Raw genomic sequence first — 17737 nt, 5'->3', positions numbered from 1 at the left:
GATAAATCGTCAGACTAGGTCCATTTGTTGTGATCTTAGGAGAAAGATTCATCCGACTAAGATTTTATCTTGGGAGAACAATTTCATCAGACCAAGATTTTGACTCTAGGAGATAAATCGTCAGACTAGGTCCATTTGTTGTGATCTTAGGAGAAAGATTCATCCGACTAAGATTTTATCTTGGGAGAACAATTTCATCAGACCAAGATTTTGACTCTAGGAGATAAATCGTCAGACTAGGTCCATTTTGTTGTGATCTTAGGAGAAAGATTCATCCGACTAAGATTTTATCTTGGGAGAACAATTTCATCAGACCAAGATTTTGACTCTAGGAGATAAATCGTCAGACTAGGTCCATTTTGTTGTGATCTTAGGAGAAAGATTCATCCGACTAAGATTTTATCTTGGGAGAACAATTTCATCAGACCAAGATTTTGACTCTAGGAGATAAATCGTCAGACTAGGTCCATTTTGTTGTGATCTTTGGAGAAAGATTCATCCGACTAAGATTTTATCTTGGGAGAACAATTTCATCAGACCAAGATTTTGACTCTAGGAGATAAATCGTCAGACTAGGTCCATTTTGTTGTGATCTTTGGAGAAAGATTCATCCGACTAATATTTGATATCTTATCTTGGGAGAAAATTTCATCGGACCAAGATTATATCGGGAGGGAAATTCATCAGAGTAGGACTTTTTATCCTAGGAAAAAAATGTAAAGATCAATGATTTGAGAAACTTACCTTCGTAATTCCTTCTTTTCTTTTCTCCTTCCTTCGCGCTGCTTTGTTCTTGCTTGCTGGGGATAATACCACTGCGGTAGTTTTCTTTCTTCCCCTCCTTCAAATTCAATTTTTTTTCTTTTTTTTCAGAATTTATTTTCTCTCAACACTGCTGGAGATAAAAGTGTTATCTTCTTGGGATAACGTCGTTGAGGATAACGTTGCTGGGGAATTTTATCCCTTCAAATCGATGCTTCATTCTTCTGGAAGCTCCTAGGGATGATAATGGCTTTTGTTTTTCTGAGCACAAATGTCATCCCTTTGTTCTGTCTGCTGGGGATCAATTTCCTCCATTGGAAACTTATTATAATGGGGCAAAACTGGTTCAAAGACCACTTCCCTTGAGACTGGTGTTATTTTTTATTCTTCCTCAAATGGGTACCTGACTTCCAGTAAATGAAAGGAAAATTTTCTGCCCCAGTTTTACAGTCTCCCTTATGGCATGCATTTCTGTCATCAATGCCATTTCTTTTACCTGTTTCAAAACAAAATTTGTTAACTTAAAGCGTGGTAGTTGGTTGTGATACTCCACTGGGACGGCTTTTCCCTTTTTCCTTCCTTGCTCTGCATTCCACAAGGGATGATATTATTTGCTGGGGATAATCCTTTTCTGCTGGGGATATCCCTCTTCATTCGTGGCATGGCTCGGAGACTTGCATTTTCCCGACCTTTTAGTCTCGCATGAATTTTCCAAGTCATGCTTATTGCTCTCCTTGTTTTGTCCACGGGCCTTGGCCTTGAGGTTTTAATAACCTCTGATTTCGGCAAGGATATCCCTCTTGACACTCGTCGATCCTTTTGTCAATTCCCTTTTGCTGGGGATATCTTTCTTGACATTGGCCTCGCGCTTGTTCCTTCCTGACTATATCACTTGGATGTATTAGTCAGATCTTATCTTGGAAAGCTGATGGCCCATTTTGAAGTCATTTCCCACTGGTTCTGACCAAACAGACTCTACTAGGGAAATTTCTATGAAAGGAAAAGATAAAAGGGAACAGAATAAAAGACAACGGAAAAAGATGACTCTTTAACAAAAGAAACTATAAATAAAAACCTATCAAACGCAAATACCGACTCTAATGGTCATGACATGCACATGTGGCCCATCATCTGCCGTCAATCGTCTTTCAAGACCTTCAATTGGCGATTCCCCATCTGATTCCCAATCTTATTCGACTTGTAGTGCCCGAAGGGTTTTCACTATCAAGCCTCTCTCATTTTGGTTTTTCTCTCAGCTTTCATCGCCTTATGGTGTCTGTGAAGATTTTCACCGATAAGACTCTCTCATTTGTATCACTTTCCCGCTGGGGATTTGGAGTGTTGCCGGTATGACTCTCTCTGCTGGAGATTAGAGTCCTTTCTGTTGTGGAACAGAGTGTTATGTTCACCGGTAAGACTCTCATTTGTCTGATTTGGCATCTTTTGCAGACTGGTCAGAAGGTCTTTCTTTGGACCGTAATGTGGGTTTTTGGATAGGCTAGAAAGAAAGGGTATTAAAGGCTCAAAAACAAAATAAATTTGGGGTTAAAAATTACAACATTCGGAACCAATTTTGCTTACCACGAGCGCAACCCTTGCCCCAGTTTCTTGCTTGGGGATTATTTATTTAAATTTATTTTTATTACACCATGCATACCATGCACATTATGCACACTATGCACCCTATGACCGAGCCGTGAAGCGCCTACGTATCCTCTTTGAGGAATCAGGTCAAATGTAGTTCCCAATTCCTCTTTTTCATTTGACTTTCTTTTGTTTTTTTTTCATTTTTCTTTTTCTTTTTCGTTTTTTATTTTTTATTTTTTCTTTACCTTCCAGGCTCGTATTTCCTAGTCATTGCTATTGATTCCGAACGAGGGGTATGAAAGAAAATAAATAAGGCTCAAAAGGGGTAACGAAGGATAAAGTGTTTAGGTAGCAGAACAAAATGTCTTCGTTATTCCAGTCTTCAAAACATGCCAAGTGCAAACAACACAATTGAACATAGATTTATAGTCTCTTCCGATGGTGCTGGACTTGACAATTATGTTAAACACTTGCTTTTTCATTTGTCATTTCTAAAGCACTGCTGGGCGACACTCTCACTCTCATGCACGACCCTCATGCCAATTTGGCGAATCTTGCATTTAACAGTTTTCTTTATGTTTTACTTGCCCCAGTTCCACATGGCTCGGGTTTCAAATAATATCAAACTGTTCTTATTTCCCTTAAATGCTTTGATCACCTCTCCAGGGTTTTATGATTAACTTTAAAGACTAGGCCCAAACTGTGTGCGCATGTCATGTCCCTAGAATCGGCATTGAACGAAAATGACAAAAGGACTAAATAAAAAGATGACTGGAAATAATAAAAGACCGTCTTTTGTATAGATTTCCGGCGAAATGGTTAGAAAAACAAACAAAACAACCAGAATAAAATCTTAACACAACATCAACGAGACTTAAACAAACTGATACGACAAAAATGGAAAGATAAGAAGGTTTGACACAAGACAATATTCGGATTACAACCCTAAGAATAATCCGGATAACAGAAATGACAACAAAATAAACCACCAACAGCTTCTCTCTTGCTAACCAAGGAACGGAGCGTCCTCCCATTTTATCAAAATTGGCATCTTAGCCACTACGCTTTGCATTAGTATTGCCAAGACCATTATCAGCTTCCATATCATCAACCTCCGTCAACAAGTTCTCGATAGGGTTTGAGTGCTCCATGTTACTGTTATCGATCACAATCCGCCCTTCTTGGATCATTTTCTCTACTTCCCTTTTCAAATTACGACAACTCTCAATGGTGTGCCCTATGACATTGGAGTGGTACGCGCATTGCGCTGCCGGATCAAAGTTTCTTGCATGTGGATCTGGAGTATATGCGGGGAGCGGCTCAATCAAGCCAGCATGCTTTAGCCTTTCAAACAGACTTGCATAAGATACTCCGATAGGGGTGAGAGCCTTTCCTCGTTTCAGCAACCTTTCGTTCCTAAATGCTTGATTGGGCCGGAAACCTGATCCAGGGGGCTTCCGGTAGGCTTGTGAGGGTGGATAGGCCTTCTGTGGAGCTGGGCATTTGGAAAGTGAAGCCCATCTTTGGGAACCTCGTGGAGAGAAGTAGCATTGGGGAGGGGAGTAGCGTGGACGAGTGATGGAGCTACTCGGGTAGCTAGGAAAGCTGTCATAAGTGGGTTGGGATGGAGAGTATGGGGGATGGGTAATGCCAGAGTTTGAAAAGCTTGGCGGTGGTGGGGGTGGTGCTTTCCCAGTTATCCATGCCTGATACATGTCTGCCACATGTTGTCTAAGCATTTTCACTTCTTCTACCAACCCGTTGTTCTGTTCGACCAATTGTTGTCGGTCATCAGTACCGACCCATCCTGTTTTGATGTTCTGTGTCATTTGCTTTGCAGGGAGGAGTTACCACAACCAACCACTTTTCTATATATGAACACAACAAAAGGAAGCCAGCACATTAGTGTCAGGGCATTTGACAGATAATCATATATTAGAGATGCAATGCACCTAAGAAGTTAAACTGTTCTATCAGAAATGCGATGCACTTGCGCTTTCCTTTATTTTTCTTTCTTCCCTTTTTTTTTCTTTTTCAGTGGTGGTCGAATCTTATAGAATTGCCTACGTATCATGACCCCGCATGAATCAGACCTTGCGTAGTTCGGACCAATAAAAGATAAGCAATACTAATCATTTTTTTTTCAATTTTCATATTGGGTTTCAAAGGTTTAAAAATGACCTACAAACTTGAAAATCAAACGACCCACATATTATAATCAAAAGTTTTACAAACTCCAAAACAAACGGCCAGCTTCCTTTCTCCGTTTGACAAATGCAACCAAACGGTTATTTTTGCAAATGTGGCCCCGTCCAAATTTTGAGGCCGGAGAGGATTATTTTATGACACTTTACACACTTGTCCGTTCTTTTACGAAAATAGCCTTTCGACAACTGAGAGATACTCTGAGGCTATTTCGGCAAGAACGGTTTAAGACGCGGCCGAAGCTGGCTCGGCTTATTATGACAAAATTCAAACGGTATTCACCTGACCGCCGACTATTTATTTTTATTTTTTTTTCAAATTACAATAAAAACCTGGTGTTGCAAACACGGCCCTTCAGCGCCTCGGGGACGAAGATTTTTAAGGCTGTGTGGGTCAACTAGACCAAAATCCTAAACATGATTGTTTATGCAAAGTCGGCCTTCTGGCGTCCCATTCGAGAACATTCGGCTATGTCTTGATAAAACAACGTCACCCCACTTCTTTATGACTCTTAAAATTTGACATTTTTTTTTTTTGCTATTTTGGCTATTTTAGCAAAAATGGGGGTTGGACCCGATGAGGGTTGCCTACATATCTCACATCCGGTGAGAATCAAACCCGCGTAGTTCGGGCAGGTCATGAATAAAGTAAATAAACTGATTTTAAATTATGATTTTTTTTTATTTTTTTTTTTGTAAAAGAACTGCTTTAAAAGAAGAAAGGAAGTATTTTTATAATTTTTTTTTTGGATTTTTGATTGATTTTCTTATTGAAAGAAAGACTTCTAAGAATTCTTTTTCTTTTGATTTGAACTTTGAGAATTTCAAAAGTAAAAGGAAGATATTTTTTTTTTCTTATTCTAAAGAAGAAAGAAAATATTTTTTGGAAGTTTACCTCTAATAAAAGAAATGCTTTCTAAAATTTTTTTTTTTAATTTTTAATTTTCTTTTCAATTTTTAAAGAAGAAGGAAAATATTTTCGGATTTTTTTAATTTTATTATATATATTTTTTTTAATAATTAAAAAGACTTTCTAAAGAAGTCAATAATGGAAAATATTTTTGGATTTTTTGTTTTGAAAATTGGGAGTCTAAACAAAACTTTTCTAGACTTTTTTGGCAGGACAAATATTTTTGCAACAAATAAAGATATATATACATTTTTTGAAAATAAAGAAAAACTTTTTGGATTTTATATATATATATATATATATATATATATATATATATATATATATATATATTTGCAACAAATAATAAAACCACTTTCAACGCCCGACTCTTTTTATTTTATTATTTTGAATTTTTCAGAAACGAATAAAAAAACTATTTTAAAAGTAAGACTCTTTTTCATTGTCATTTTCAGGGGAAGACAAACTATTTTCCTTTATATATATATATATTTTTTTTTATATATATATATTTTTTTTGAAAAATAAGACAGAACAACGATTTTTTTTCTTTCTATTTTTTCTTTGCTTTTAATAAAACAAACTAATAAAACATTTTTTTTTCATTTTCTCAAAATTTCGGTAGAGTTTTGACAGTATTTGGGCATTGGCTTTTTTTTCAAAAATAAACAGTCAATTCCCTAACCGCTATTTCTTTTTTTTCAATTTTAAAATATTATTCCTGATATTCAAAAGTTAGTCAACACACAAATCCGGATCAAATAAATGCGCAAGTAGCAGCAAGTAAGATGCATCAGGATGGTCATTTTCATTTTTGGTACACCTGTCCTAGACAGACCCAACCCCTGTGTTGAGCCTCCAAAGTCAAATGCACGTGATGCAAACAAACGTTCCTACTAGGGATCCGGCATGAAGCTGAGTTATTCTAAGTGAAAAACCTGAGGTATATTGTTCTAGCCCTGGCTTACCCAAGTGGACAGCTTCAGCCGAAATGGGGGCAACGTACCGGGAGCACGAAAGTCTGCTCGACCTAGTTACTTGTCCCAACTTCGTCTTTATTTGGTATGACTTGTAACAGAAAGGTGGGCCACGCGCACGTGTACACCATAAATTCAGAAGACTCAGAAAGAAGAAAGGTTTCGCAGCAGTTTTATATACACAATTCAAATAATATTAAAGCGGTAAAAGCATCATTTAGCACATTAGGCATATATCAGATAATAAATAAAGCCAACTATAACAGTTATTTTAAGCTCGAATTCTTGAACCCTGAACCAGTGGTTCTATGTTAAATTTCCCCAGCAGAGTCGCCAGAGCTGTAGCGCCTCCTATTTCCGCCCCCGCGAGGGTGCGTAGGGAGTTTTTCCAATTAAAGGACAGTCGAAACGGGATTTATTTCTTTATTTCAGAGTCGCCACTTGGGAGATTTAGGGTGTTCCAAGTCACCAATTTTAATCCCGAATCGAGGAAAAGAATGACTCTGTATTATAGTCTGCGCACCAGAAATCCGGATAAGGAATTCTGTTAACCCGGGAGAAGGTGTTAGGCATTCCCGAGTTCCGTGGTTCTAGCACGGTCGCTCAACTGTTATATTCGGCTTGATTATTTCGATTTTACATACATTTTTATTGCATGATTTTATTGTTACCGCTTCTATTTAGATTTAAAGACCCTTCTTTGAATCGAATCACGCGTACGTATATTCGTGTTATAAATTATATTTTTAAAACATGCGGAGTTGTGTCACGCGCACGTGTACACAATAATGTAGATAATATTTTTATTAAAATAATTATTTTCGAAATTATGCTTTAAATAAAATCAAGAACATTTGCCCTTTTGGTATAATTAAGTAGTGAACCTCACATCTCGGGTTTTTATGAAATTAATAATGATATTCTCCGAGAAATCCCTTTTATTAAATATTCGATCGAAGTCACGCGAACGCATAATCCGAATTGCTTTTAGAAATATAATTAGGTTACGCTAACGTATCCCTAATCACAAAAATATTTTTGATGGTAGTATAAATTTGTTTACAAATTGTTTATTATATCCACGTATTTTTATGTGAACATCATGAGAAATAAATATTCTTCTAGTCTCTAAATTCCTTAAAAAGAATTTACAATTTATTGGACATTGATTGCAATTTATATTTTTCGCGTATGAATTATATTCCTCAAACCATTCGGATTTGAGAAGTAAAAATAAACAACGTGTGATTAATACTACCATTTAGTGAATACAATATTTGCCTACCCAAATAAACAACGTGCAAATTACGTATAAAAATTGGGAAAGAATGGATGTAAGAAAGGAAGTGATATTTTTGAAGAATTTTCATTGTTCTATTTGGAGCGAATGCTAAAAAAATGTTATAATCTAGAAACCTAATCACCTTCTACATTACTTGTTTTTAATCCAAAGTTATAATCGTTTGGTTAATGTTTGCAATGGAAGATAAGAGTCAAGTTGATAAGAAAGAGAACTATTATACAAATTGATTCAATAAAATTACATCACATGCAATATAGTTGTACGTTTGAACCATTCCTAATATTCTAAACTCGTAACGAGCTGTATTAACTCACCTTCCACATATGATTATATACATACTCATCATCATGCCATATATGAACATACAACTTATATCAATCTAAACCAAAATCAGATTTTTTACAAGATATACTAATAATGTAATTTCTTGATACTTCCATTCTACTTTACATTTAGCTAACAATATTACGGGATGTAATTAATGACCCATTTTATGCCATGTTCCCTACCTTGATATTTCAATCATGACTTCACTTAATGAAAATTCCGAAATAGATGATATTATTACAACACTTAAACGAACTTTAAGAGGTAACAATTATCTTATATTCATTACGCCAAACGTACTACTATATTAATCAACTTGAAACAAAAACCAAATTTTTAACTAATGAACTAGAACGAATGGAAAACAGGATTATAATTCCCGAACTTCATTAATTTGTCATGTTGAAGCTTTTCGTGACATGAATTTACAGATATGTACCTGATATTGGAAGCAAAAGAAAATGAAGATGAGAATCAACAGCACTAATAACAGTACAACAGCAACAACTGCCCAGCAACAATAACAACCCAGTAACAGACCGGTGGAGTAGTAATCCCAAAAACATAAGCTTTAAGGTTTAAATGAAACAACAACCATTAATACTAGTTTCAAACAAAGAAAGAAAGCAGTAGATATTTTAGCTCTTATTTTTATTTTGAAAGCTTAAATATTTTTCAGAATTTTTCTCTCTTCTATTCTCTGTCCGTTTTTTCTCTCTATCTGTGTGTGTATTTTTTCTCGTATCTTTTCTGTCTGTGTGTGTCCTACATTCTGATTTCAAGACCTCTTCTTATAACCCATCCCATAAACCTTTCAATTAATTAAAATCCATACTTTTTCTCTACCCAACCCATTATCTTCCCACTCATCCCCATTACATTAAATAAACATATCACACCACCCCATTTCATTTTGTCCCCGATGCCTAACATAAAATAATGCAAGATTCCCCCTTTAAATTAAATCTTGTCCCCCCTTTATATTAAATAATCATATCACCACCCACCCCATTTCATTTTGTCCCCCATGCTTCAAATAAACAATTACAAAATGTACAATTCCTAAACTACCCCTCTGACCCTATTGCAAATTACTATTTTACCCCCGAAAGTACTATAAATTACCAAACTACCCATCAGCTATAACACATCAATTAATCAAACTTAACCAAAATATAGACAATATGATCAATTTCTAACAATGTTCAAACAACAATATGAACACAGATGAACATCATAACAACAATATCACATGAACACGATTTTAACAACATTTCAATAACAAATCATATGAACACAAATTGAACAACAAAGAACAACTTAAAATTTGATTGAACAATATTTTAGCAACAAAACCTATTTTCGGATTTAAACAACAACAACAAACAAGTATATTTAGATTTCTAACTTCAATCATATTGAACTTAAAATCAATTCTAACAACATTACAACAAACAATTCTTATATTAAACTTTAAACAAGATTATGAGAACAATTCAAGCAATAATCATAAATGATAAACAAGAAATCAAACTATACAAAATTCGGATTCAAGATCATCCAAACAAAGTATGAACATGAATGAATCTATTTTAAGACAACAAACATGACGGATTAAACGATTAAAACAATATATTCCTTTAATACAACAAAATTCTTTAAACAAATAACAAGATCGACGAAGAAACAATTATGAACTTAAACTTGAACTTAACAATATTAACAATTTCTAACAATACATAAACACATGAAACAAATTGAAGAAATAGTTGATTAAATTTCAATTTGAATCTAACAAACATCAAACTAACAAATATTCATTTAAACAATAATACAAACATGAAATGAATATGAAAACAACTAATTAAACTTCTATTTTGAAATCTGAAAATTAATTTAACAAACAACATGAACATGAACAAAACCAAAAATCAAATATCTAACCATAGACATGAATAAAACAAACATTTGCCGATTTTAGATTCGAAAAATATCAAAGAAAAATACGGACAAAATAAAATTCAAAAACTACTAACTGGATTGAAACAACGAATGACTAACCAACGACGAACGACATCGACCAAAACTCATCCGTGTACGCGAGGCCGAAGTGAAGAGGACGAAGGTGAGGCGGCAGCGTCGGGGGCAGCTGAAGCCACTGCCGCGACAAAGCAGCAGCGGCGACGACCCAGCAGCGGCGACGAACTAGCAGCGGCGTCCAAGCAGTGATAGCAGCATCAACGACAGCCATGGAAGCAGCAGTCCATCGAGGAGGACGACGGGAAGCACTTGCAGCTGCTTAGCAGCAGTAGCAGGTGCGTGAGCGGACAACCATGGCATCTTGGTTCGTTTTATGTTGTTCCGGCGTGGCTGGGGTCGTTCGGAGGTGGTGTTTGGACGGAAAAGATCTAAGCAACCACAGCAGCAGCTCGGCGTGCTCGGAAGGAGGAAAAGAAGAAGCATGGTCAGCCATGGACGTCGAGCTCAAGCTTGAGCTCGACGAGCCTCGTCAATGGCGGATAGGGCTAGGAAATTCGGACGAAGAAGAAGGAGATGAAGACGATGTAGTCATGGGTGGTCGGAGAGAAGCTTTGTTTCTGCGTCAACTGTTGGACGAAGGGTGGTCGATGGGCGGACATGGGACGGCAACTTGGAACTTGAGGAAGAAGAAGAAGATAGGAGGGTGGCGGATGATTTTTCAATTTTTAGGGTTTTCTTCATTTTGTTTTGTTTTTTTTTTTTTAAATGTAAGACAAAAGGGGTTTGGGTCTTTTGGGTTATGGACTGGGTTGACCCAGTTCGAAATGGACTGGGTCGTAAAGAAGATTGGGCCATTTTTTGGGCCTGTGGCTTGAAATTGAAGAAGAGGCCCAATTCCAACTTTCCTTATATTTTCGCTCTCTTTTCTTCTTTTATTTCTCTAAAACTAAATTATAAAAATACTAAAACTATTATTAAGTTATAAAAGCGCAAATTAACTCCAAATAACAATTAACGCACAATTAAGTAATAATTAAGCATAAAATTGTATATTTGGACATTAAATGCTAAAATTGCAAACGATGCCTATTTTTGTAATTTTTAATTTTTGTAAAACAAATTTAATTACTAACAATTGTAGAAATAAATCCTACATGTAAAATGCGACATATTTTTGTATTTTTTATTAATTTAACAAATAAACATGCACAGACAAATACAAATAATTATTCAAAATATCACAAAAATATCACAAAATTGCACACCAAAGATCATTTTATTTTTGAATTTTTTGGGAGTAATTCTCATATAAGGCAAAAACCACGTGCTTACATTGACCGTTTGTTTTCTTTGAGAACATACGGTTAATGCTTGTTTCGAATCAAATTGAAGCCGTAGAATTCATCAAGCTTTGTTCGGGCGACCTTAGAGGTATTCTTTCTATCTTTTCTCTATCGTCTTCCTCGTCAGTTTCATTATTTAACTTTTTTTTTCTGCTGTTTCTCCTCCATCTACATTCTGCCTTTTTCTTTCCATTTTTCCTTTTGTTTCTGGCTGAATTCGTACAAGCAATAGCCATGAGTTAACTTTAATTAATTTTGTTAATGGAAAAGAATTAATTCAGTTCGTTAGTATTAAAATTGATTGGACTCTTTTGGGGTCATCGTTTGTGATAATGTGTTTGAGCCAGAGTTTTGGGTCTCAGAATATTCATGGGCTGGGTGAATTTCTTGGGCCCTCGATTTATTGTGACCCGTCCCAACAACAGCCTTAGATTTCTAGTTGTTCGATTTGGCCTGACCCATAGTTGGATTGGGTTCAAGGGTAGTCTAGGTAATTGGCTTAGGGAATCTAGGTGTAACTAACTAGGGAAGCTTCTAGGAAGCTGGGGTTGGGGTTATTCTGAATTTCTAGATTGTACCTTGAGGACTCCTAAGCAAAAACGAAAATTTCTGAAGGTTTGAAGGGCAATTGTGAATTCATTGAAGTTGCCCTAAATGCCTTGCCTATAAAGGCTCTTTAATTTGGCATTCAAAAGGGATAGAAATCAGATTGGATAAAAAATCACAAACGGCCAGAAATATCAAAATCACTGCTGATCACTAGGGAATTCTCCTCTTTCTCTCTAGGAATGCCTTGAATAGTAGCTCCGTCACTATTCACCGGGCCATAACTCCGGCGTCCGACGGTGGAACTTCACAAAGTTGGTGTCAAAACATACATCTACTCTTTGCGCACAATCCCAATTGGTTTTATCCTCAAATTCATAGCCATTTTTTCCATATCTTAAATTCAATTTCGCAACTACTGTAGCACCGACAAATATTTTTTAGATTTCAGCTTTTTTAGATGTTCTTTGTATGTGATATTTTGAGCAGTCATGGATGCTGCTGTCTCTCCCCAGCTCCAAGATGTGGGAAAGTCCACCCAAATCAGTAGAGAAACTCATCCAATTCACAATACAAAATAGCCATATGCATTGCAACTACAAGGACAACAATCTGCCGCAAATTCGTCAAAGGTGAAGTTATGTCCACTCACGTTTCAGCATGGTGAACCTACTGTTGAATTCACAACTGAAGATGTTAATGCGTTTACAATTGAGGAGGGACTGCATCAAGCAGTTATTCTTAAGTTCTCATATGGGAAGCCAGATATCCATGAGTTGCAACAACTTATACCAAAACAATTTGACGTCAAAGGGTATTGTAACGTTGGACAACTTGAATATCGACACATACTGATAAGGTTTGATCTCTTAGATGATTTTGTTCAGGTGTTATCAAAAACTACTGGTTTTGTTAAGGCAAAGGGAGATGAATTCTTCTTTAGGTCATTCCCATGGACGATGGGATTTAATCCACGTGAAGAAACCTCTAGAGCAGTCGTTTGGATTTCTATGCCAGATCTGCCTGTAAATTTCTTTGCAAAGAAATCCTTAATGTCCATAGCTTCAGCTGTGGGGAAGCCTTTAGCAGTGGACAAAGCGACACAAGATAGAACACGACCAAGTACGGTGAGGGTGAAGGTGTTGCTAAACCTACTGGACAAACATCCTAAGCATGTTAGGATTCATATTGTTGATAGAAATTCAGGGAAAACTGATGAACATTTTCAGGAGATCGTGTATGATAACTTTCCAAAATTTTGTACTTGTTGTAAACATCAAGGCCACGATGAAAAATCTTGCCGTTGGAGGATTGAGAAAAATAAGGAAACTGCTGCTCCAGTGAAAGACGTTGAAGGGCTGGGCAATCTAGATAAATTGAAAGGTGATGCCAGGGATTTTCTTAATGCAAAAAGAGTAGTACAAATAGCAGGGGAGACAACAAATGTTAATGTAGTTGATCAGTAGGTTGTGCAAGGTGATGAAGGAAAACAAACATACAAGGGGCATATGGATGGAACAAATGGTATAATTACTGAAGAAAAAACAGAAAGTTCTAAACTTGCAACTGTAAAGAATGCTTCTAATGTGCATGTTGAGGGGCAAGGTTTTGAAGGTAATTTAGAGGATGGTATGGAAGAGGGATATCGAGGAACAACTGGGTTTGAGCAGGCTGTTCGAGGTTTTGCTGGTAACGCCATACACTTTACACAAGCAGCATCTACTAGCGCTGTGAATGCAATTGGTGATGATACACTGGCTACTGGTATTAAGGCAGTGATCGAGGATTTTAGGCAGCCTCAAAAGTTGGTGGACGAGCAGACTACTGCTCCTGTTCAAGCGGCTCATTTGAGGGTTGGAAATACTAGTGGAGTTACATTGCAATCAGCTGGAATTTTGCATTCACATGCTGGTGTTTGGAAACCTATTGTTCCTTCGACTCCTTCTATTGATCGAACAAGTTCTGATCCTAGGCTATCAGTTACAGGTTTAGATCCTAGGGTGCTAGAAAGCTGGAATATGGTAACATCTAGAAAATCACCTACAAAGCAGGTGGACTCACAGAAACAGCAGAAAATAGATGCTGGACGAAATGCATCTAGCAGTGTTTCCAAAGCCATGAATGCAGACAATGCTATGTTGTCTAGTCATCGTGTGGAAGATGCAGGAGATGCCTCAGCTTTTAAGAAGCCTCAAGCTAATTTTCCATGTGATATTCCTGTTAGTAGAGCTCTGGATACGATTTACAAAGCTGTGGGTGGTAAAATTTTAGCTGGACTTCCTAAAGGTTCAGATTTTGAAACTGAGCATACTGAATTACCTGAAGCTACTGTTGTTGGTGGTGACTTGACTGATGTTTCAGGGCAAGTTGAAGATGGGAAAAAGATTGAGGGTGTAGGTGTGGAGAAGAAAAAGGAAGCTGGAGATAATAACAAGTTGAAGGATATCTGTACCAAGCTGGATGTTAATAATTCTACAACTTTTTTGTCAAATGCTACAGCTCCAAATGCTACACCATCAGTAGCAGCTGTTGATCATGAGCAAAATTTAACTCCAATAGCTGTGCAGGCAAATGCTACTGCTGGTGTTGGTTTAGATGTTACAGGCTTTGAAAGTGAGGCAACACCAAGAACCAGCCATTCAAAAACACTACAAAGTGTAAAACAAAAGCAGAAACCAGAAGTTTCAGCTGCTCTAGTAAGTGGCTCAAAAGACATGGTTCTTGTCGATGATCCAAAGGCTGTGGAAGTGACAGGAGCATTTACAACAGAGGAAGATGTTGAAATTAATTCAACAACGTTAAAAGATTTTCATTCAACCCAGCAAATAGTTCCAGTCTCCAGCAGTAGCAAAGGACATAAGCCCAGTAACAATCTGATGAAAAATATGAGTTTTCGACGAAATGCTTCAACAGGCAATTTAGACGACGTGGTGAAGGATGTTCGTGAACCTATTTTCAGCCCCTCAAAGTAGCAATTCTCTAGTCCTAAAGTGGAGAAAATCATCAAAGACGCTCAGGTTTCAATGATGTTTAATGCCAATCCCATGATCAAGCAACCTTTGGTCACTTTGAATACATCGGCGCAAGAAATTCCTTCTCAAAGCGTGAAGTCGATTGGTGAACATAGTGGTTTTGCGCAACCTCTACTATCTACAGGTAATGATAAGGAAGTCATCAAGGACAGAAGTGAAAACTTGAGGGAGAAGATCAATGAAATAACAGTTAGACAAGAGGAGAAATCTTTTGATCGAATGATGCCAAAGAGTAAAACCTGGGCAGATCGAGCTGAGTATGAAGAAGAGGAGCATTGGGAAAATGGTGTGGATGATGAGCTTGATGATTCCATTGAACAACAATCTGGGCAACAGCAGCGATGTAGTCAAGAAGCTTCTTATGCTCATGGTCATTATCCTGGGCTGCAACAACAGCGTGCACGCACTCAATGTGATGCACTGCTGCATCCAAATTCAGGACAGCAGCAACATTTTCCTACTAGCTTCATGGTTGGATAGCATAAGCAGACTACAAGCAATCTACAGATTGAAACGAGCATAATAGTTACTAGCTCGAAGGCAAAGGCAACAAACAAGAAATCTGGAAGGCAGAAATAGCAAATTGTGAACACTCCTACTTCTATTTTTGATCGATATGAAGCAGCACCAAATCCGGGACAGCAACAGCTAATTAAAAACAGTCCACGGTCAGTAAGTTAGGGGCCAAAAATTGGACAGCAACACAAGGAAAGAATTTGGCTCGACGCGATGCAGCAGCGAAATGGCACAAATGTACCTAAAGCCAACTCGATTGTAGTTCTAGATGCAAATCAATCTCGGCAGCAACAGCTTGATCCAAATAACTCACCTGTTATACATACTTATGGTTGAAAAGAAACAACAATGTCCAAATTGGCATCGACTTCGACATATGCTGGACAGCAACAACTTATTCCAGCTGCTAGTCCTATAGGTGATAGACAAGTCACAGCACCAACATCTGGACAGAAGCTAAGTGCTACAACCAATCAATTTATGTCAGACGATGAGAGAATGTATTTGGAATCAATTCTGAGTGCCAATGCTCCACAATATATGAATTTGGGGATTGACTTGAATTTAGCAAGAGAGGATGATCCAATGTTTGCACTGTGTAAGCAACAGGATTTATCACCCTCGCGCATCGGACCAAATCACAACATTCGTACAAGAGATAAAAGTTGGGACGACAAGGTGAGTGAGGAAGGAATTGTTAGGCGACTTCCAATGAGATGCCCCAACTACTTCTACGAGGTCCAACCGTTCAAAAAGGAAATGATGTTTTTTGAATACATTTTTCACAGGGTTGAGGAAAACAACAAAGAATTACAAATTGAAGATTTTTCAGGTTTGGAAAAGAAGGGACAAGAATCACATTGGTACTACATTTTATTTTACCATTTTCATATTATCCTCATCTATAATATCATCACAGAGTATGTTATAAACTCTGTGATGATCATAGAATATTTGGTCCTTTCAACTTCATATTTTTTACATGCTTGCTAGTAGACGAGGCTATTATAAGCCTCAATAGTATAAGTAAGGTAAGGTTTAGCCCGGTTTGTGTTGCCTTGGTCCTATGCCTTTGGAAAATATCCACACGGCTATGAGATTATATGCCCTCGTGAGACAATGCCGGCAGCTACACCATGAATTCTCTACATGAGGCTGCCATCATAAGGCAATGTGAGGCGCAGAAGAGTGATTATATAGCCAAGGCATATGGGTAACAAAACTGGTGCTATTGTCCCCCTTATTTGTACTTTTCCGAATTGTTGTAATTTTCTTTTCTTTTATTAATAAAAAATTAGACCTAGGAGCTTGCCTAGCGGATTGCCAAAAAAAATATATCAAAATCACTGTTCCATTGAATTTTCTTCTGTAATCTTGAGGTTTTCAGCTTCTGAAGTAATTTCTGAATCATCCGGGGATTAAAAATGGAGTGAATTTGGGTTTGTAGAAGTCTAGTTTGAAGTTGTTGGGTTACCATTCGGTTGAAACTATTTTTTTGGACGGCTGCATATCATTTTCTGGTTTGCAATTGGCTCTATTGGTGCTGACTCCTTCTATTGCTACTGCTGATCCATCATTTCTTATTTCTTTTCATTTCCAGGTATTTATATCGAACAGGCCCTTAGCCACTGAATCGTGTACTTGAGGATTTGGATCATCTATTGCCTCACTAGCAAACATCATGTGAATACCTAGCTTGAATCCCAGATTTTGAACAGCAATTCTGCTTTGTTCTATTTTCATCTCATTCATGCAAGTTAGAATTTAGCTTTAGATATATGTAGCAGCTATCCTTTGTGAATGATCAGGTTCTGCAATTTTTGTATTTATGAAACTCAGCTTTGTTTGCAAAACTGCAAAGGCTAATGTCTAAGTATGGATAATCTATTATTCTGTTAGCAAGCTATAGTCTGGTCCCTTAGTTTCATATACTGGGTTGTTGTTTGGAACGAGATTTTTGACTGTTAAACACATTGAGGATCTGAGTTTACTGTTGCGACCAAAACACTAACGCAAGTGTACGCGATCGACAAGTAATATAGTAGTAAGTAAATTATCGTTCCCACGAGGAATTGTGATCAACTTATCGACTGATGTAGACTCAAACAATTATCAATTCAAGCTAAATTATCACAAAATATATAAAGAACCAATTTACAATTTACTTAGTAATTAAACAATAATTCAATACAAAATTACTACACCAATTACACAATATTTTCGATAACAATTTGGGTAAAGATATTCCCG

At 37.0% G+C, this 17737-nt stretch overlaps 1 protein-coding gene across 1 annotated transcript; it reads left to right on the top strand.

The window, feature by feature from the left end:
* The first annotated feature begins 13447 nt into the window (after window positions 1–13447).
* Window positions 13448–17391, top strand: LOC107809895 (uncharacterized). The gene is made up of 2 exons (XM_016634592.2): window positions 13448–16350; window positions 17088–17391. The coding sequence occupies exon 1, from the start codon at window positions 13448–13450 to the stop codon at window positions 14909–14911; it is 1464 nt and encodes a 487-aa protein (XP_016490078.2). The 3' UTR covers window positions 14912–16350; window positions 17088–17391.
* The last annotated feature ends 346 nt before the right edge of the window (window positions 17392–17737 follow it).

This window comes from Nicotiana tabacum, chromosome 11 (genome assembly GCF_000715075.1).
Source record: "Nicotiana tabacum cultivar K326 chromosome 11, ASM71507v2, whole genome shotgun sequence".
NCBI lineage: Eukaryota > Viridiplantae > Streptophyta > Magnoliopsida > Solanales > Solanaceae > Nicotiana > Nicotiana tabacum.
Note: the sequence above shows the minus strand (reverse complement) of the source record. Positions and strands in the feature narration are given on the sequence as shown.

Coding starts and splice junctions, on each gene's coding strand:
- LOC107809895 (XM_016634592.2), top strand. CDS start 13,448: ATGGATGGAACAAATGGTATAATTACTGAAGAAAAAACAGAAAGTTCT.